General features: G+C 34.8%; 1 protein-coding gene across 1 annotated transcript in view; it reads right to left on the bottom strand.

The window, feature by feature from the left end:
• Nucleotides 1-642: 642 nt before the first annotated feature.
• NDE1_1 (NADH:ubiquinone oxidoreductase) overlaps nt 643-23,830 on the bottom strand; it is a 79,901-nt gene continuing 56,713 nt past the window's right edge. The window contains exons 26-32 of the mRNA XM_035729976.2: nt 20,760-20,980; nt 19,044-19,337; nt 17,689-17,886; nt 15,516-15,916; nt 9,201-9,402; nt 2,387-6,148; nt 643-2,341 (exon numbers count right to left, since the gene is read on the bottom strand). Coding sequence (XP_035589337.2) covers nt 5,567-6,148; nt 9,201-9,402; nt 15,516-15,916; nt 17,689-17,886; nt 19,044-19,337; nt 20,760-20,980 — 1,898 coding nt within the window. The 3' untranslated portion in view covers nt 643-2,341; nt 2,387-5,566. The remainder of the gene's footprint in view (nt 2,342-2,386; nt 6,149-9,200; nt 9,403-15,515; nt 15,917-17,688; nt 17,887-19,043; nt 19,338-20,759; nt 20,981-23,830) is intronic.

The following is a 23,830-nucleotide window of genomic DNA, read 5'->3' as shown; positions in this document are numbered from 1 at the left end:
AATCTCTAGATTAACATGAAAGAGGAATCAAAGTCGTTCAAGCATTTTTGTTAACGTTTATGTAAGAATTAACCGAAAACGAGATTAAATGCAGTCAAATGTGAAGAAACGCATAGGTAAAGAATTATTTTCACTGTATATAAAGTAAGGTTTTGTTGTAAAACCTGTGTGCATCAGGAAGAAGGCTGAATAAAAAATTCACTTCACTGTGAATTCAAATGGTATCAGATATAAAAAAACATCTGTCGAACGGTTAGCTCATAAACTATCGTTTGGTCAAAAATGGTATTTTACAGAGTCAAAATGAAGAAAGATGTAAAGAAATTCAATCTACGTTTTGTCAGTATTTTCCTTATTACAACTCAAACATTTTCAGATGAATTGTCGAAAAGGAGCTAGAGTCCTGTTTCGAATAAGTGTATCATCAATGCTTTTGTGTAACGACTTTGATATGAATGAAGCACTTAGAAAAAAGTGGGGAAGCTTAGTAATTTGCTATGTTCCATTACAATTCAGATTCTTTATCCGGTAAACGAGTTGGTGTACATGATCACTCAAGAAGAAATACACGATGAAATTTGGCTAGGTCAGAGTTCTTAAATATGCTATATCAAAACGACCGATTCCTAGCTCCTTCTATGACGTCAATATGATGGTTGGAAATATTTAAGTTAATGTACTAACCAGGAGTTCCTGAAATTGTTCATTTTAAGGCAGGTAGAACTAGATGATTATAAATGAACCTATTATATTCTGAATTCGTAACCAGTGCGCATTCAAGTACAAAGGAATCATAAGTCCGTACAATTACCAGTCAACGACTAAGAAGGTCAAATATATCGGGTTGCAAATAGGTTTCACTTTGTTGCTATTTTTTATGGAGTGATGCAGCTAACATTTATGTATATACGGGCATATGATAGTTGAATGATGAATCACTTTGTTTAGAACGATAAGGACTGTTTAAATACTAAGAAAAGTATGACACAATTTATTACTTCTTTGCTAGTTATTCATTATTTAAACGACACTATGTTAATATGTATAAACATAATTAGTAAAGGACTCGTCTTCTGTTTAGATAATTAGTTTGATCTCTATGAAAATTACTTTGTCACACCAATTTAGAATTTCTAATTTGTTACTTGAATAATTGTTAGCACAGCTTTATAATTCATTCGTTGTGGAAATGAACCAAGATAGCTACACATTGAGAAGTTGACAGTACACATTTAGATAAAAGTAGAAATACCAATTGATAATCAAAAGTGAAATAAATGTGTGAATTTTTAGTGTATATTTTGAGTTGTGCTACTAATATTTATTAAGCGATAAGATCGTTTACAACATACTGTAAATTACATTAAGGAAAATAATGTCAATTTAATAGTACACAAGTAGTTAAAGCCTATAGAAAGCCTCTGATATTAGGCTCAATGTGTTTATAAATTTATAGATTTCCAGAATATACTACACTATGTTGTAAAATAGTTCGGATTACTTAATTATTTAACATAATAATTATATACCACCTATTATTTCAGAATGCACTACAAACTGTTTTCACTTACAAATTTGTGTGATTTTAATGAAGGAACAAATAACTAGATCAAATAATTATGAAGGTTTGTATCGTCCCGTTATTTATATTTAGGATTGCAAATTAGTTTGATAGAGTCATTTATCCACAAGATTTTTAAGTTGGACATTGGCTATCAACGGAATTTAGGAGATGAGTATCTTTTGTGGGAATCATCTTCAGGATGTACCTAGATCTCAGTGTTTGATGGTAATATGGAGATCCAAGATTAATCAGTTACTGCCCGTATTGTCAACAGTAAGGAAATACAAACCCTAACCAATAAACGTTCAAACCCGTTCTAAAAGCTTGTGGTTATCTGGACTCAGTAGATAACGCGTTGGCGCTTGCAACGCAAAGTGCTATGTTCGGGTCTCGGTTTAAGTAGCAATGATGGAATGTAGGCAATTTTAGGTGACGTGTTTCAAATTAAATGACGCCTGATAACTTGATTACACTGCTAGCCATTACTTAGTAATCAAGTTAACAGCTACTATAAGCTTTGTAACACACGTTATACGATAGCAAGGAATATCAGTTCCATCATAAACAGAAATAAATATTACGATAAATACTCTGAGGTTTGAATCATTAAAATAAGTTACCCTAACAAATATACAACAGCGACATGGAAAGCGTTTTAGGCATGAATAGGAAATACAACCAAGTCCACCTAAATTTACAGTTCGGAAATATTATAACTGCGAGGCAGTTGAATTGGCTGATACTGAAATCACAAACTGGTTGCAGGTTTGTTTCACTCTACAGAACACGTTAGCGATAGTTATAATGGGATATAACTAATACTGGATCCTTGAACTCGTTAAATGCGCCGCATACGTAGAAACACGAAGACGATATATAAGAATGTACTTGACATCCAGAATAAATCGAAGTGTTCTACACTGATTAACAGTCGGATTTGTGTACTGAGTAATATACTCGACCAATCAATAACTTATGGTATTAAAGGAAGTTCTACAATATCATAAAAATAACCATCTACAGACAGTAGATATGACTAATTTACTATGTTACGAAATTACTTTTTGAAATTATTAGGATAGTCGGAAAAATATACCAATAATTATCGTGTTAAGTCTATGGTGGCCTTGGACCTTAAATGTACATTTCCTATTGGTCGATGTTTATTTCACTTGTTAAATATTGTGTAAATGTTGTTTTCTATTTTATGGTACGATGTGGTTTGCTTGTTTGGTAATATAAATAGAGTATGTCTGAAATACAATGATTCATAACTCAGAGGCTGTGACTTGTGTTCTTGACTCAACTGGCTAGGACAGACAGCGGAGCAGGTCCAATCAGGGCACTAGGTCGTCCACTACGTGTTTGCGTGTCCACTGTAATCGGTCGATAAATACGCTGCTTATCAAAACCTGCAGTCCACCCGTTACAACAGAAATGTGATCGCATATTATAAGCAACTGGGAAACAATCAATTCCGTATCTTACGTGAACTGCAATCAAGTAAGTCTTTGTTCATGATAACAAAAGCATTCACGGTCACTAGCCAATCATTACGAAAATTGGTTCGCTGGAATTATTCAGACTACTTAGTAATATACATCAAAAGTCTGACTAAGTATAATTTTTAACTCTCTGACCAATAGGTCAAAACCTTGATAACGTGACTTGCTTGAAGTCGAGAGATTAACCTCAACTCGGTAAGCTAGTTTAGTCGCTTAATTAAAAATATAGTTTATATATAAATCACCTTCACAACACCGTTTGACGATATAGGTTTGCTTATAAGGTAGCTTTCCAAAAAAATTCAGTCCAGTTAAACCAAATAACCTAAATAGTTTAATTGAAATAATTTTTAAATACAAAACGTCTTATCTCGGATCACAAGTCAATATTTATTGGAGTTGCGAAATTCCTTTCACTAAATATTATAGTTAGTATAATTCCTAAACTGAAGTTAAATAAATGAGTACTTTTGTTTGTTGGATTATCCATGAAAATACAGTTCTCGGAAAACAAGATGTAAAAACGGCACACTTCATATACAAATGTATTTTTTTAGAATGCAATGTATGAGTCATATCAGTTGATATAGTTAAATAATAAGCTCACACAAGATATTTAAGCATTTAATGCAGTTTATAAAGAAGAATATACGCAGTAAAATTGTTTTCTCACATCATAAATATCAAGGTTTTTCTAGTTCATTTTCATCATTAACTGGAGTCAGTTAAGGAAACAATGAAATAAATCACTATACAACTCACGTCCCAAGGATGGTGAGTATAGATGGCTTGACCATAACTGCTATCTTAAATTGTGGGTCAAGTTTGCATATCGGGGTGATCCAATCAAACAACAATGTGCCACAACATCAACTTCAAAAATTTCTACCATACCAAAGTACTCAGTTTGAAAGTGGCAAAATAAAAAACTCGTGAGCCGAAGGCGAAATCAAACTGTTCTGTATTGTGATGGCAGTAACACGTTTCACTCAGAAGTAAGTATCTGCCTTCGCACAATGGAAAGAACGGGTTAAAAACGTAGTTTCAGGAAATACCATAATTCCCTTTGCAACACGGACTTCGATTGTCAGGAGTAAGAACTTAAAAGTACGGAGCTAACGCAACAAGGACCACTTGAAAAAAACAGTGTGACTGGCCTCGATTAGTTATCCTTTTACCTCTGCAGATACCATTTATTGTCAGAAAGACTACTTACAAAACAAGTTTTGTTTATAGGTACCTCAAGAAGTATTCTTCCGCATTGTCAGTCGCAAGGTGTACGTATGTATATTGGTTCAAACTGCCATACCCCATTAGCACAGCAAGATGAAATTGTCAGGCCAAATCCGCAATTTACGTGACCAAGACGCAGGGATCACCCACACACCTCTAATAACGAGTTCACCTTGTTCATGATGCACCAGATGTCAAAGGAAGTATTTAGCTTAAATCTGACTATGTACAGCATGTCAATGATGAGTTATTTCACGATTTAAAGATATCTCAGTTAAGCTTCTGAAATTCTTATTTATCAGCAATTGGAAAAGTATTGATTCGCACGGCTGAATACATATTCAACATTTCAGCTAACCTTTCATTTGAACACTGCTAGAAGGTATTTGATTGGACGTGAGATTCTTTTTCTCATTAAACACCTATCACTAAACATAACAGCAATTTTCGTGAGTTGCTGAGTTGAGAATGTTGTGTTAGTAAATACAATAATTTCAGTAGTTCAACAAAAATATATTACTTATCTAATGGTATGCAGCACAGCCAAATAAATTAAACAGAAGGGACGGATGATGGTGGGAAACAATAATGTGAAAGAGGAATACATGAGTTATGTGAGCGAAACTGTTCTACTCAATTATCTGAGTGAACATGGGCGCATGTGTATTATATATATATATATATGAGAAAGACGTTGAATGAGTACTAGAAAGGCAGGGTACGAGGGACAAGAAAAACGATAGCAATAGTTTCGCCTTGGTAGGGAAGAAAAATACACACACCCAAAGAAGGAGAAATGGGTGAGGAGGATAACGAAACTGAGAAAAAAAGCTTTTCATGAAATTAGAAAAGGAATGTGCAGATCTGATTACACTGGCAATGCAAAAAAGGAGTGAGCCTACTACACATTAATAGTAATAATAATAATAATAATAATAATAATAATAATAATAGTAAAGTCGTTTCATATTTTCATATCGACATATTCATTCACAAAAAAGGCACAAAAGCAACATAATAAGCGCAATGAAACATAAACAATGTGTGCTGATGATGATTACTGTATGGTAACGTGAAAAATTAAGTGATGTTATCGAGTAATTTACTATGTACCATCAGGAAATTTTTTTGACAATTACTTTATTCAATAACCGAAAGACTGAAACTGTGATATGGACATGGAAAATATACGCGTATATCTCTGTTTATTTATTTGTATGTTTATCTTAGAGATAAACAACCAAGAAAATGTACGAATGATGATTTAATTTATTGGCTCTGGATCATAATTATCTTCTGCATATTTATCGCTCAATGGTACGTAGATAGGATTCATAAAACCAATTGAAGCAGCGGTACGACTTAAGTTTAAAGCTGACAATGTAAATTTATCATTTGATTTAGTTGAAAGAACCATATTATTACCATTACTACTATTCAACTTTCTTGGTCCACTAGTTTGCAACGAAGTGAGATTATCATTATTATGAACATCAGTTCGTTTGATTGGCGGCTCAGATGACAGAAAACTATCAGGAATGTCATCAGTTGTCGATGACGATTCGGCTTCGTTGATATTATTATGATTATTGTTCACGATATCGGTGGTACTGGTTGTGCTGCCAAGATATAATGTTGTTTTATGTTTACGTGATGTACGATACCTATCGAATGGCTGATAACGTCGTCGAATTTTAATACATTTATGAATACCGATACGTCGAAACAGGTAGATACTGAATATACAACATACAGTAATGAATATAAACAGCATGATTCCACTAGACCAATGAAAAGATTGTCCAGCTGTAGGAACTGAATGTAGGCACTGAATTAGAGAACAATTCTATTTCAAAAGTAGAAAAATGGGGACATGAAATAGATAACATTTGAACTGCTCAAATTCACTAACTCAAATTTATAGTGTAATCAAATCATGAGTTTACATTACAGACCGATCTTAGGTGACTATTGAAAACCAGGAAGGAGTGGACAACTGTCGTGTTGTATTATAAAACTCATCAGGAATGCACATTTACGACCCGATAGCGGATCGGACAAATGACCTGCAGATCTCGCGTTGATCTCCAGAGTGGTTAGGCAACATTCAATGACATATATTTAACTTCAGTTAATCTGTGATACTACGCAACTGACGGCATCACACCCAATATGGTTGGATTTCACTGGTCACGGTTACACATTAAAACTCCAGAAACTACTTTTCGAAATTATTCACCAGTGAGAGTATAATTATTAGTTTAATTTTTTTATGACGATTATTGAATTTTATAGTTTATGAGTTAATTAAGTAAGCAAAGAAAAGTAGTTTGTCAGAAATCAACGAAATGATCAACAGGATAACCTAATGTTCGGAAGATGATGCCTATTGAGACATAGCAATGATGTTTAATTAAGTAATAATGCCAATCAATGATATGACCAATTTGAAATTCGAAGCCGAAGGTCCTAGACTCAAGTTCCGTGTGAGTGATCGTGCATGTGTACTGTGAGGCGTTTCATACTGGAACCAGACAGTCGTCTAGTGCTTCTAGGTTTTTAATAGTTGTCTAGCATTGATCGATTCATGGTTTTAATAAAAACTCAAGTACATCTATTGATGTGTTTTTATCACCTTCAACGACATAACAAAATAACAAGCTATAAATGAATAAAATTATAGGATCCAATGCTTATATCCCGCCTATCTAGAGGTTTGAGTCGATCAGTCAGTCACCAATTCAATGCCGATGTTTATTATCTCATGAACAAAAATGAGCATCACGATGATGAATTAGTTCCAGTGAAGTACTAACGTATTTATTATCAAACTGTAATTAACTACTTACCTGTAAATGAATTGTTCCATTGAAGTTTAAATGGTAAACTAAGACCACAGTTAAAACATATAAATATAAATTATTACTATTATTATTGTCACATTCATACAGTAAATTGTTAATAATTGAGCTTAAAAAATAACATGTAACAAAATGTGTAGTTGTTCCGGCTTTATTTAAATTCATAAAGGGAACTAATTGAATTGTGTAGTTGTTTATTTTATTAGAAGGTGAAGTTACATTCAAGAGTAATATTTTCGGACTGAGATTATTTCGTCTGAACACGTATTATATATAACCAACTTATAAAATCCATGTATTGTTTTGAATGATATGTATTTTCAATATATCATATATTCGTGTCCATGGTATATGTTGATTATTTCTATTTTAATATGATTTTCATCATAGACTAATGTCTTTTGGAAAACCGACGAAAATGACAAAGTATTGAGACTGGGGAATTCCATTTCACATCTTCAACTCTTTACAAGTAATTGAAAGTAAATGTGAGCTATAAGGACAAGACTTAAACAGCTACTTAAGTGACCTTGTTGAATTCTTGACCTCATTTAAACAATCGGTAGACAGCAAGTATAAATGAACGATATCTAATGTTAGGACTAAGATTTACATTTTAAGATTAGAGTTAGGGGTTAACGATCTATGATTGCGATGTACAGTTTAAAATTAAGGATGTTGACTGAAGACTAGGATTAGGAGAAGGTTTTACGACTAGTCCATGTAAACCCTAATCTTATGTCTGAACTCCAAACTCATTCTAGTCTTAGCTCTAACCTTAAATACCAATTTAAAACCCAACCTTAAGCATCTAACGATGTTTTCGTTACTAAAACGGATCGCCTAGGTTTGACAGACAACATTCCGTTGGATACATCATTTTAAAGTGACTTGTTCGTTCTTATCGGCTAACTATTCTTCTAATAATACGACCTAGGGCATTTATGAATTGGAGTGATCCAAGGAATCAAATAGGTTGGTAATAATAAAGATACATGCATCAATGAAATAAGATGAACTTAAAGGTAAATCTAGTTAATTTAAGTTTTATATGAACTATTGAACATGCATTATTGGGCACTTTAAAAACCACAAGCAAATAGTTATCCGATGCTTTGCGTTTTCTTCAAAAAATATACCAATTGATTCTGATCCGTCGTAAAAAATAACTTTGATTTTAATTTTTTTTAAAAATTATAACAATGAGGAATATTTACTTTTAAAAATAAAAGTTATTATGTCAAAGGCTTCTTTTGGATTTTTAGGACTGAGCCAATTCTAACGATCCAGTTGTAATATAGCTAACAGTCTAAGTGGCATGAAATAGAGTGTGCAACCTAACACCAAAACGTAGTCCATGTGAGTCACTCAGACTAGTAACACTATACTGCAGATTAATCGATAGAATTCAATCGGGACTAGAAGGACTGGAAAAACATGGCAATGGCTATTATTCAATGATCAGTCAGTTGTAAATATTTTTCTTACAGGAGCTGAATCGCAGCCTGAACTTCTCAATAGTAACGTCTCGCACACTGTGAAATAGGGTGATACAAAGGTTCCGATCTCATAGAAAGTAATCCGTCTCCTCGAGATTACAAATGATGCCTCGGTGACGAGTGAGAAGTAATACGAATAATAAGTCAAGCAAGATTATTGGTCGACTACCAACAACCATTTAACAATCCTACTTCACATAGATTTTTATTAAATAAACAAATAAAATTATAACACATTGTATATAATTTAGTTTTTATTATTATTCTGCGTTCATATTAATCATGATTTGATTGTTAATTGTTAACTCAATTGTTAAAAACAGGTAAATGTAATCACGTTTCAGTCATACTTCTAAGTGTGACAGAGCTGATGATACCACTGGCGGTCAAATAAACCAAAGTACGTGGATAAAAGAGAATATTGGGTCAATAGTTCGGTGTTCCACTAGCCGCAAGACATAAATTTTAAGTACATAACCCAATAAAGAAATAATCAATACAGAATATTAATAAAATAATACATGAGAATTGTTGATACCTCAAACATAGGTGGATTTATACTGATATAACATCCGAATTTGGTAGATTGTGTTTTTCCATCGTGTATATGTGAACAATAATTTTCAGCATATGAATAAGTATTACTGCCACCATGAACCATTTCAGCAGACAGTAAATGATTTCGTATAAAATTGAAATCTAATGACACATCAGTGAAATTATGATCAATTAAATCCCATCTAGAAAATTTTTTTAACAACAAACCAAAAAGTATTGATGACAACAATAAGGAAACTAGATGAAAAACTTTCTTTCTACAAATATTGCTTCCAAATCGAAAATGATATGAGATTAGATATATCCTGGTGAGTGAGAAGCTGTCGGCTTTTTACTTCCATACTGCTTCGCAGCGAAAGTCTCTACCAGGAAAGTTATACTTGTTGCTTCTACGTGGTGAATGTCTCCACAGTACTGACAATGCGATAGCAAACGTTCAAAGTCGGAACGGCTGAACTACAATGAGCAATATTTGACTCCATTTACTAATTGTCTTGCTACTAATGTTTTGTTGTATAGTGCCTTGGACTGATAGTAATCAATTTAAGCTCATGTATTCATTGTGACTAACCAAGCTATGATGTTCGATTTATCTTTTTCTGTCAAAATGAATTATTAAAAACAAACTTGGGCTTTCGGAAGTTCCGTACAAATTCAATCCTCTTATAGAGTGGTGGTGCAATAGGTCATCTTTGGTGATCATCATACAATAATCTTGTGAAGATCAGTTGAATTTGAAGATAGTTCTTTAGCTTCAAGCATATATTTTATTCCGTCTTTACAAACCTTATATTCTTAATGTTTTTCTGCTATAATTAGTCCCATTATATTATTTCGATTGCTTTTACAGTACTATGAAGAATTTCATCTAGCCATAATGAAGTGATATGGCAACTTGGTCTAACTCATATTTATGCCGAGCCCTATCTACATTGATTGCAAGTGGCTGACAGTTTTCATCGGAGACTATCACTTTAGCCGGAGGGACTCCAGGCGGAGTTATCAGTGAAAATCACTGAGCATTAAACAGTTGGCTTCGGCTCTTTTTTTCAAAAACTGAACCGATTTCCAGAGACTACCATCCACTACTAACTAATAATTGTGTATGCACTATTGACGAGATGAGAAATAGATTTTCAATGTTTTATTGGGAAGTCGTGCCATTAGTTGAGTTCAATCATTGTTCCACGAGCAAAACTAGTGATAATTATCAATATCAATGTTTAGATAACTATCATATTAGATTCCAAGTTGACCTAGCATTAGACCGTGTAGAGATTATTGGATGGCAACTCAATGACCCTTAGGATACTGCAATCAGCTGACCCTAAAAAGAAGGAACTAGAGTTTATACATAACCTGTTTATCAAAATGAGATACATATGTTGGCTTTTTCATCCACTGAATAAAAAAGATAGAAATAATTACTGTTTGTTAAGGAACCATACTCCTTAAAAGACGAACCAACAGGGATATACCAAGTGATGTGAGACGCGAGATAATGACTACAATTATTTAAAATCAATTTATCCAGTCAATATTTGCTTATTCTGTTGATTTTGTAGAGAATGTTATATCAGTCATATAATTTGATAAGTTTGATCTATGTTCTATTTAGTATCTTCAGTCAGGAATTCTGCACTTACTGACGTGGCTCTTGAAGCAATTTGATGGGCTGAGTAAATCCAGACATATCGATTGCTTATGTTCACACACTATCTCAAGGCCAAACGGTGTGGTGAGCGATTGTAAACAAAGTAAGCTAATGAATAAAACGGACTATTCACCTAGTCACGGTATATGTTCTTGGTTAGATTAGAGGGCTCGATGCATATAATTGTGTACAACAACAAAAACAACCGTTTCTTAGTGTCAACTCGCAAAAAAGTACGAAAGCGTGTGTATGGGTATTTAAATCAGATAAATGCAAAACATAACAGTAGACTTACTTAAGTATTTCCGAAACTACTCTTACCTCTTTGATGAAGACATGAATGCATGTGCAACACAAATTGATGAAGATTCATAGCTTGATCAACCGACTGACAATAATCAACACATAAAACCAGCTACCTTTAACCGCTTACATCTATCCACAACGACTAAGTCAATTGTTGTTTTCTATACTAAGTAGTTGTTTATAAGATTTCTTAAGTGCAAACAAACCTTATTCATTAATTTCACACAAAACTTGTCAATAAATCAATAAATATATAAAGAAACAAAACAAGACACTCACAATTTTAGTAATATAAAAACCGTTAGATTGTAAATGATAAGTGACAAAATGGTAATAATAACGATTTTTATTATCGTCTACAACAACACTTAACGTCTATAGCACAAAATAATATGTTACTGTAAATCAGTTGTGAAAGTGCAGGTTCATCCATACAAATGTCCACTTTAGAGAGTTAATAATACAATTTACCTGCTTGAAATATGATGGAATGACTAAACAATTAAAGCATTACACTTGAATGTCTTATTTTTTTAATTTTAGTGCATTCAAAAAATGCCTACAAAATGTTTGAAATTCATCTTTCAGTTACAAACTATCTTGTAATAAAATAGCAAAGAATATTTAAACGAGAAAAATACACTATAATTATGCAATCAGAGCTCTGTAATTCCAAGAATCATTTGCAACCTATCGCATAAACCAAAAAGAACCGATCAAAAATTAAGTCCTGATTATCAACAGCGCGATAACTTGAAAGCTTACTAATAATGATATAGACATCATATCCAATGCACAAATTAGTAACTACATGGACCCAATAAATTATTGGATAACGAGCTGGAGTTATAAAGTTCGAATATTAACATGAACAAATGTGGAATGCGGGTAAGTTTAAGTACTGAGACGGGAATAAGAAGAAACGCATGTTCCGGATTTCACTGTTAGCCATAATTCATCAATTATTAAATTTTATCTTGCCTAATTCATAGTGCTAGTAAAAAAAGAGATATGTGAAGTGTCCCCGAATGCCCTGGTACGGCCGACAGTGGCGAGAGTCCGGTCTCTCTCTCTCTAAATGCTCTCACATGGCCACATGCACACAACCAATGCCTTCTCGCGGCAGGGGTGTTGTCTACGAAATTGAGAGGACGAAAAGCGAATGTCCGGCACTTTAACCGGGTCAGTGGATACGGAGGATCCTCCTAGGGGAGTGGAAAACCCTGATCCCAAACCAATGGTGCACATGGGTTCCAGGATCCTGAGGGGACAAATGGCGTATGAACCAATTGTTGGTCATCGGCTACCATGGGACTGCATTTCCTTACGTTGCTCCACTGCTTTGTGGATTAGACCTTTGGGTCAAAGCCTCCGGATATGGCCTCCTGAGAAAACCACCTGCTTCAGTCTGGACACCCAGGCAGTATCACAGCCCATACACAAATAAAGTGAAAATGAAATGACGATAATTACTGAAAATACTACTCTCGTCTCGATTAAAAGTCAAACAATTCACATTTATATTTATATACTATTATGTCTCTTATCTACCGTCTTTTATTCCCAACTTATACAGCAGCTCGCCTATGGTGGAAACTTTGTTCCATCTAAACGATCTTGACTCACTGACTGGTCGAAAACTGAATGCGACCACCGAATACGGATACCGAAAGTTTTTCGAAAACCACATGTACCATTCAAACTGGCTGCAATTCAACGTTCGCACACTAATGCAGATTGGACAACAGATAGAGCTGGCTATGTCTTCAGAAAGTCTTAATATCGACGTTGGTTATCTACCCGAGACCCATATTCAAGATTCTGCTGAAGTACTAATATTCGCTCTACATCTGTCGCTTCGAAAAGCTTGTTTTACGTGCGTTTATCCGGGGACCCTGTGGCCTCTTCATCTGGTCTTGCTGGCGTTGGTGTCGCACTAAGCGCTAGAGCTGAGGCAGCACTAATCGACTGAATCCTCATTAACAGTCAATTATGTGCTATTAGATTAGAGTTTATTATTATTATTATTATTATTATTATTATTATTATTATTAATGGCTTTATTCAATATTAGATTAAAAGGTTCCATCAAAGTGAGAAGAAATTGGCGTAAGAAACGACGTCTTTTCGTCATCTCCACCTATGCTTCGACAGATTGCATCCCGAATGCGATCAAGGATGAGTTTAACCACTAGTTAACAGTTCTTCTACATAAGTGCGTTCGACAGATATTGTAGTACCAGCCGGAGACTTGAATGCTCCGGTCGGGCATCTAGGCACAGAAGAGAATCGTTCAGGTGGCCGATGGGGACTTGTTGGTCACCGGTCAGATATCAGGGACCGTCTACTGCAACTGTGCGCAGACCACAAACTTGTACTAACTACTGGCACAGTCACCGCAGATGTGCCAGATGGCGTCCTCCCTCTGCATCTCAAGCCTGGACTCAGATTGATCACATCGCGATCAGCTACCGCTGGCGTGCTTGTATACAAGACTGCTGCTCCTTTTGGACTACCTGTCAGAACTCTGATAATCCTCGTATTTACGCTAATCTTACTTTACGGACCGATATCAGTAAATTGGTTGCAACCAAATGTCGAACCGAGCTAGGTTCAAGGCTACCTAACATTCCACTGAGAAGCATAGATAAGCATTGGTCGCAACTTCATGACGCCATCAAAATGGCGAGTAAAGCCGCTTGCGGCTTCCCGAAACGTCCCGCCTATAAGCACCGGGTTTCTTCAGGCTCCGTACAACTCATCGAAGCCCGTCGGTCTACTCCGGGTGACCGTGAGTTTGACCACAAACGACGACTGTTACGTAAGGAAATCGGGCAAAGCTTGCGTACGGACCGAGAAGCCTGGTGGTCGGAGCGTGCTAATGAGCTGGAAACAGCAGCTGCATCTGGTAACTACCGGAGGCTCTTCCAACTCATCCAAGCCACTGGCAACACGAAGTTTGGTGTGAGCGAAACAAGGATGACGGGATGTCAATCACCAACATCCATCGACGTCTTGGACGATGGGTAGAATTCTTCGAAGGGCAGTTCAACTGGCCTGCTGCTCCGGCAACATCGGTCAGACTGTCCTGCCCTTCATGGCCGGTGACGACTGATCCACCGAATGAGGTGGAAGTCCACAGGGAACTCCAACTTTTGAAGCGCTAAAAATCACCTGGCCCAGATGACTTACCTCCGGCTCTTTATAAAGATGGTGGCGACCTTCTGATTAAGAAGCTGACTGCGTTATTTTTCCAAAGGTCTGGGAACTAGAGAGTGTACCAATGTCATGGAATGAGTCGATAGTTGTCCCTATCTTTAAAAAGGGTTCACGTCGTTCCTGTAACAACTATCGGGGGATAAGTCTACTTCCGATTGCGTCCAAGCTATTGGCTTCCGTCATACTTCGTAGGTTGTTCAAAACCCGAGAAAGATTGACTCGCGAGGAGCAGGTTGGTTTTCGTTCTCGTCGAGGATGTATTGATCATTTCTTCACCCTCCGCCAAGTGTTAGAACACCGTCATACTTATCACAGGCCAACAATCGTAGTGTTTCTTGACATCACGGCTGCCTTCGATTCGTTGGACAGGACTGTTCTTTGTGATTGTCTATTGAAGGAGGGTGTGCCTGAGAAGTTTATTAACATCCTAAAAGCCCTATATACAAACACCTCAGGCAGAGTGAGGGCATACAACCACCTTTCTCCATTGTTCCATTCGAGCAGTGGGGTTAGACAGGGTTGCCCAATCTCACCATTCCTCTTCAACTTTGCCATTGGCGACATTCCGAAAACAGCCCTGATGGATGTAAGTAATGACAGTGTGGATCTGTTGCCTGGAGAAAGACTTCTCGACCTTGAGTATGCGGATGTTATTGTCTTACTGAGCGATAATGCCCAAGCCATGCAATCCACACTTAATCAGTTGGCAATTAGTGTCCGTAGTTATGGTATCAGCTTTGCACCTTCGAAGTGCAAAGTACTTTTACAAGACTGGCAGGATTCTGGTGAGCAGATAGAAGTAGTCGGGAAGTTCGTGTATCTAGGTAGCTGCATAAGTGCTGGTGGTGGCGTGAGTGATGAGATCAATGCACGTATAGTGAAAGCCAGAGCTGCTTATGTCAATCTGGGCCACCTTTGGCGCCTTCGTGATGTCAGTCTGGCTGTAAAAGGTCGGACCTAAAACGCGTCGGTGAGAGCAGTTTTGCTCTCAAACTATGTAAAACTAATAACATGATTAACTGGTATTAAAAGAGAGGAGAACTGAATTGTAAAATTTGGTTGAGAACTACCAATATCAATGTTAATACTACTTAAAAAAGAAACCAATCAACTAACCTAAGACATTGTCTCCCGGTAACAGACTGCATAATTTTTGTTTCATATATAACATCATGCTCAAATTTACTCATTGCTATTTTAGGTTTAAAACAATCCGGTCTCACTGGTTGATGATGTGGAGCAGAAGGCACATCAACATTTGATGTAATACGATGATAAGACAACAATTTTGATGATGTATCATTCATTAAAGCTAATGTCTGACAAGCAACAAACTGATGTGTTTCACATGAACTTGCCAATTGTATACTGCCTATACCTGAATCAATTCTGTTATTTTCAAGTGTGGTGTAAGGTGCTTGATGAAACAGATAACAACCACCGGGATTTTCACCCGGTGATTTATACCAATCTGTATATCTGACCGGTTCATTATCATGGGTTTCCCATGTCCAATTCTATAATAAAAAAGTGGGTAATTTTCATTTTTTTAAAAAAAGAGCTGATGAATAAGGAACCGTGAATGCAAAATATTCGAAAAATCATTCAATGAATCATTACAAAGACTGAGTTCATACACGTACATTAACAATGAAAATTAAACTGAATGGTTAAGTGAACACTAAAAAAGTTCACATAACTACTGTTAACAACTGAAGTTTGAGGACAATCATAATTTTTTCAATGTTCAATAGCAGTGAGATATTTTACATTTTCGCGCACTTTTTTGTCAACGTAGTTTCAGTGCTTTATATAAGAGTGTACTTTTTAGTAAGGACTTTGCTTTAATCGTCTAAAGCCATCTACATGTCTTCTGTAAACACGCTAGTGTAGCTTATTCCAACTTGGCATTGACTGAACGGCAAAATGCTAGATAATGAAGATATATTGGGTTCTGAGATTCAGAAGTGTTACAAATTCCTGAACATGTATCTTATCCCTAATTGGTCATATTTCAACCCGACGATTAGTTCAAATAGATTATGAACCCTCAAAAACATCAGTTATACAGAGAGAAGGAACGATTGGATAGCAGCAATTTTTACAACCAGTGAAATCAGATATTACAGATTGGATGTGAATGAAAATAAAAACTTTATTACATTAAGATTCAGAGACATAGATCTAAGGAGAAATGATCATTGTATAGTTAATATTAAATCCAAAAATCAAAACAATGTTTCGCAGAGTTTCGCAACCGGTATTAACTCATGTTGAACATTCAATCCAAAAATATCATTATTATTCATATTAACACTTCGTGAACAAAACTTATACATTATAATGCATCTTATTAACTAATCTATAATTTAGATCATATCAGCCTCTTTCGACAAGCATTGTTGTTGATAAAATGATTGCTTAGAAGATGTTAGTCGTATTCATGAAAATAAATTCGATTTTTACATAAATATAAGTACAATTTCTCTAATAAATATCTACTCAATTGTAGTTTCAGGTATAATACCGTATGGAGAATCTGATCTATTCATCAGTACCAGACAGATGTTCAACCATTAAGTTCCGCACCTATTTATTTCGAACTGAAACAAGCAGTATTAACATTCCGAACCGCTAACACAGTTTAGTTCATTCACCAAGTACAGACTTGTGTTTTTGACTTGAAGATAAGCGTTAAGCGTGAGGTATATTGTGAAACTGTAGTGAACAGAACACGGGTGGGGACAATCGAATGTATTTAACACAAAATTACAGGACTTGTTAATAAAATCTAACAATCATAAAATAACTGCTTAATTTGCAAAATGTTCATCGATTGTCTCAAAATGACTCAAACTTCATTGTTCTTGCGTTTTCATATACATTGCATCCTGTTTCCATTCTTTACTGTTCGATCCTCTTGTCTCTCTGCTGCCAGAGCTTCTGTTCACGACTAAGATCATATACTAATTATGTCAATGTAAGTAGCACACACCACAAAACCACCCGGTTGACTGAATTAAACAAGGTGAAACGGAGTTCGAGCGTGTGACTTCGTAGCTGTAAAAAGCACGAATGCTTGAGTGATTGCTTTGTGTAGTCAGTATGCAAATGACATTAATCAAAGTCAACCAATTTCCTTTAACTGTCTCTAAATTTCTGAAAATGGCAACGTTATCATCTTTGCGAAACGCTTCCAAACAAGCAAGTTAAACAAAGTAAATGAAAGGGGAGAGAGGAAGGAGGAAACAAGAGCATCAAGCAAATGATCATCAGACAACTAACTTACTGCATAGCAACCAGGGCAAGTAGTTGGTACTTTTAAAGCTGTCCAAACTGCTTCACTAATTGGCAGTCCACCACCACTGACATCACATGGTTGATTAAGCCATACACGTAGAAAACTAGCTTCAAACACTGATGCAATCGTCAGCAAACTGACGTTATATGTTGGAGTGCTTAAATTTTTGCAAGCCATATTTGCTGACTAAAGTGAAAAGCAAGATTGAATTTGAAAACAAAAAAATTGTTTCTATCGTTACTGATTTGTTTTTCTTAGCAAGGATTTTTGAAGCTAAGTTTCTTACCATTAAAAACTGAGACAAAATATCGTAATAGTATGTTAGCAGATCATTACATATATCGGATAACCAAATGAATGCTGTTCATCGGTTTACATAATATGGAGAATTATTCGATATATATATCGCATTACACCACATACTGCTAGTACTTTATTATTCTAGAATCTAGCTCATTTTGTTACTGATGTACATAAAACGAATAGACGGCTAGGAGCAGATAAACATTACATTAGTCCAACATATCATTAAATATTGAATTGCGCTGTCTTAGTAGGTTTAGACAACCTGGTTGTGGCTTCATGAATTTGTAGGACATTGAGTAGCATGATTCAGAATCTGTTTGAATGGGATGGACTAATTCACTCTTCGTCTTCGCTTTAGATACTGAGTTTCAAAATTATTTTATACATTCAGTTACGTGAATTCATTCTCTTTTCTCGAATCATACTGTTTATGATTTGTCTTATCTATTACCACATTAGCATTTTTCTTGATACTTTCATGACGTAATCATAATTCGATGGTTAGAATAAAATGGTGATGAAACATTAGATTCAGTGTATTACTTTGTTCTTTACTCGAAATAGTACAACTGCTACGAACATGATGTAAGTCTATATCAATATTATTCGTGCATCGTTGAGTAACGTTTAGTGGTTCCTACATAATTGTTAGTTTATTATCTAGTTATTCCAAGAACTCGGAATCAGTAAAAACATTAGCACTTAGCAAATATCATCTCCATCACAGAACAAAGCAGTAAATTTGTGCGAAACACTGTTATTCTCATACAAAATGACATTTAGCAGCTTACATCACGAACTGATGTTAGTTGAACAACCACTGAGAACTGGGAAAAACTGGATAGCTCATTTTGTAGGATTGTGGAACTCCTCAACAAAACGCGTGCATGACCCTTCTAAGAGATCGAAACTAGGAATGTCAAATCTTGAGTAAAGCGATTAGACTTTAGATCACTGAGTTGATATTCAATCGTTTGAATGTATGGGTTGGTTAATTCACGACGCTTAGATTGTAAAAAAACAGACATAAGACTTACAGCCCAGTTCATTTTAGCGACATGATTGAAAACGCGATAACACATAGGTTGAGAAAGTTTTGCCATTGATTGACCTTTAACTTTTAACAGACCAGTTGTGCCCAACTGGAAACCCGATGGACAATAAAATGTCTCCGTTCGATACGGAGAGAGCAACATTTGATTTACATGTCTATTTTGATAAATTGGTGAAGCTTGACATAAACTACTTAAATAAATTGGTTCATCACACGACCATTGAAGCCAAATTCCATTCAATCTTGGATCCGTTGCACGAAACATTGACGTGCATAGCTAGTTGGCATAAAGAAAAAGTGTATATATGTATATAAATAAAAAAATAATATAAATGCAGATAAGAACTGGTGCAAGTACATGATACATTCAAAAAACTCGAGTAATATATATTTGATAAGAATTTTGAATATAACTCAGTATATATATATATATATATATCTTCAACTTAATGATATGTCATAATGACCAAAAATATCTAATTATTTTGTGTACAAATTGAAGTATTCTTGCACTGAGTAATAGATCAAACTTATGATCACTAATATCAGTCAGCTAGTATGCTGTTAACAATACCAAGTGTTGAGTATAAAACTTTAAAGAATAAAAACAATTTGTCTATGCTTGGAAAATTTCAACAAACAACTTGTGATATATAAACTTAATAAAAAAATTCGGTCTAGTAAATCTTTTTGAATCAAAATGAAATTAAATAATATCGATAGAGGGAGGGTGGGAATTTTAAACAGAAACATCTATCCAAAAAACCCATAACATTGAAGAAAAGAAAGAACGAAAACAGGTATTTCATTGATCTGGATTTGGAACCGTGTCTTCAGTCAACTAAACATGATCATTCCACGAATCTGAATCAAGAAATCTACGCTTTCATGAAACAATTCAATAGTTGATAATTTCGTAATCTTTCTTCAACTTACTGATATGCTTAACAGTGAAATAAGTTGATGTACACGAAAAATAGACATCCTGATAAACAAAAAAACCTGAGTTTTTAAGTACTGAACACTTCGTTAAATATTTTCAGCTTGAACAAGAGAAGTTGACTGAGGTTTCGCAGTTTTCAGTAAGTGTGTCAATGGCACAAACTCGTTTAGGATTTGCAATCGTTACTACATAGTTCGGTCAACAGCACATTTTTTTATTCAAAGCTAATAGACATATAATCTCGAAAACTAAGTTGTTTCAGGACACTTTAAGCAACTATAAGACTTTAAATTTAAATCTCATGTGAGATTACAGGTATTCCTATATAATATTTTTGTAACTTAATTGTCAAGAGCACATTTCTGCATTTAGCTGTGGAGCTATATATAATGTTTAAAGAGTTAGTTATACCACCCGGATATCAAAACCACATTAAACGGAATGAGGCCCGAACCTGAGAACTGGTGAATGAAAGTCGGGAGCCTTGACCTTTATAGCACTCCCCATAAATATCCACTTCGGTCAGTGGGAACAATTACGTAGTTAGAAAAAAACTCCAACTCAACTAATATCAGTTTGGGCAATCAAGTGATATATTATTACCCTTTATATTTTGTTCGAGACCAGGAGTACAAGCAACGATTTGATTAGATTTTCTAGAGACGTAAAACTGGAAAAAACGAATGTTGCGTATCATCATTTGGTTAATAACAAGTGATAAATTAATTGGAATAAAGAACCAAGGAAATGACATACACTCATTGATTTCGACTTGATTGAAATAGTTGGTCGTGAAACAAAAGTATGACCATACACAGAAAGTTGATGATCTCTTATAATTGGCTTGATGAATTGAGGCTTTTTACCATCTGACCAATCGTAACTGTGAGAACCATGTGATAAATTACGGTACAAACCAATCCATACTGCAGACGATTTTTCAGGTTCAAGATTATCTAGAAGACTAGCTAGAAACTCTGAAATAAAAAAAATACAAGAAAGATGAACAAAATAAATAAAATATATACGAGTCTCCTCTATTGCACTAAGATAAGCATATACGGAGAATGAAACTGGAGTCTTGAATCCTACCACTGTTAACTATGAAACAAAAAATAATCAACATCTACCAGTGGAGGTCAACCATATGACGGGAACTTATTGATAAATTGGGTGGATCCAGACATAAGCAAATGTCTGTGTTCACACATTATTTAAGGGGCAAACAGCAGGTCCGAGATCACAGGAAGGCACGCAACTAGATAAAGCCAATTATAGACCTAGTTAAGGTCTTCATCTATATCTGCCAACGTCTAGATCAGAAAGATAGATGTATATACACATGTGTTATGCATTCATTGTACTTGGCTCGCTAATTACAGTAACATGATCATTTCGCAGTCTACTTACTTTCAAAGTAGGTTGAGCAAGCATGCAAGAAGTGTGTTTATCTGCAAGTGGATTAGACGATCAAGAAATATAACGTTTATTAATTCGACCATGGATATTATTAACAAATCATTAGACTCATATATAATAGCTATCAGACAGAAAGTGGTTGTGAGGGCTAAGTCGTCTAGTGAATAATGAATGTTGTGATGTTCGAAGCAAAACTTGTAAACTATCGAAACTATTATTCACAGTCGCAGTATAAGATACTCATTGCAATAGACCCATCCCAGAAAAAAATTATTCATAAGAAACACTTTAAACTGGTTCATTAAAAATAAACATCAAACTTTTATCATATACACCTATCAAGTGAAAATCAAAACGCCTATTTTTTCCCTTTGCTACATTTTTAGAATGTTTCATCATGGAATAAATTTTTACTTCAACTAGTGAATGACTGATAGCTATTCAAAAGAATATTAAATTTCTTTTAGTGAGTTGGAATTCAGATTAAACTCTGTAGAATGACCAAATCAATAAAGCAGGGTTGGTTCACTTCAAGTCTCTCTCTCTCTCTCTCTCTCTCTATATATATATATATATATATATATATATATATATATATATATATATATATATATATATAATTGGCTGTACAATTGTGGAACACCCCATACTATTCATCCGATAGCTCAATGATTGAAAGCGATACAAAATTCAGGCTACGAAATAGATAATCATAGTTTAGACAAGAGATTAAGTAAAATTCGTTTCAGTGCTAAATGATGTACTGATAGTTTTACCAAATATTAGTTAACGTGAAATACAAATGTATCACATGGAAGTTACCATAGATTCTATTAGATGGGAGGACATTTAGTATACAGCAATATAAATATTAACGTTCATGATCGGACATTCAACAGTTTATTGTACACTGTGCAATGACATAATTTATTTGATAATCAATAAATAAATGTCTTATTAGAGATAAGATGAAATGTTCTTTAAAGCCCTATTAAATTAATAGGTAATCATTTACAGGGAGGTGTAGAAGTTGTAAAATTTCGTAGTTAAATATCACAAACAAATAATAAAAACTAGAAAGCAGTAGACAACTATTTCATACTAAAATGGCCTATCCACGACTCTACTGGGGATCGAATACACGAACCTAAGATCTTGTCACAAGTGATCAAACTTCATAACAATTAATCGATAATCAAAGGTTTAAATTCTCAACTTTCGTCAATTCATGATATTACGCGACAGTTGTCGATTGATGTTTCTGATATTTATGTCATACTCGACATGACAGAACTTCAATGGTCATGGTTTCTCATTTGTATTTCAGGAATTACCAAAGTTAATCACTAATAAGCACATTATTATTTTATAGTATAGAATTTCAGAGTGCTCAAGTAGGCGAACAATGTATTGATACCGTAAGAGATAAGACGAAACAATATTTTAAGGCGTACATTGACCTCGTATGTTACAAAATCCATAATATTCTGGAATTATTGCTTTATTAATTTCTAAATGTGTTTACTTTTTACCTATGTCATATTCTAATTTTTTTTCAATAATCGATTTCACTCGGTTATTGATCAACTCGGCCGACGGTCAAAACAATACACAACAAAATAAATATCAATATACATATTAAGACAAGAAGCACAGTTAAAAACTCTCTCAAATTTAATAACACTTTAAATTAAGCAAATTATTCGGAACATTGAGCTGGTGTTTAGGAAAGTCGTTTAATGTAAGTTCGTTAATGAATATTACGGTATCCATTAAACAAAACATGTGCTTGAGATATACCTTTAATCGATGACTTTTTCATTTAAAGTAAGAAATGTACAATTAGGTAACTCTCTCGAGAACTAAATAGCTCAGTGAAAAACACGTTAGTGTTTAAATTGATAAGAATTTGTTTTGGGTCCCAAAGTAAATATCAACATTCGAATCCCGATATATCCAGCAGGCAAGTCCCAAAGAGGATAAAACGTGATCCTATATTGTTCGGCTGTTGTTAATTGCTTTCTTATTCTTCCTTTCTTGAATCATGGTCCAGGGTTTTGATAAATATACATTCCTTATGACGATGTTTCTTGCGACTCAGCACATAACACGTTGAAATTGGTACTTCTTTGATCCCTTTCCATTTGTCCTCCATAGTAGTGTCTTCTTCCAGTAGATCTTGTAAGGCTTGGAACCTATAGTTGGGAATTATCTTGAATTTATCGAGTTTGTCAGTATCTCGAATAAAGGCTGTACTAAACTTCTTTAATGATTTTTCTCAAGTTGCTCAGTGCTTCTTTAGATTCATTTTTATCTTGGACATAACCAGGTGGTAATCTGAAGCTATTCCAGCCCCTCACTTAATTCTCGTCTTACATTGATTTTTTAGTGATACATATATGATCGGT

This window comes from Schistosoma haematobium, chromosome ZW (genome assembly GCF_000699445.3).
Source record: "Schistosoma haematobium chromosome ZW, whole genome shotgun sequence".
NCBI classification, from domain to species: domain Eukaryota; kingdom Metazoa; phylum Platyhelminthes; class Trematoda; order Strigeidida; family Schistosomatidae; genus Schistosoma; species Schistosoma haematobium.
The sequence above is the reverse complement of the archived record's forward strand: the minus strand, read 5'-3'. Positions and strand labels throughout refer to the sequence as shown.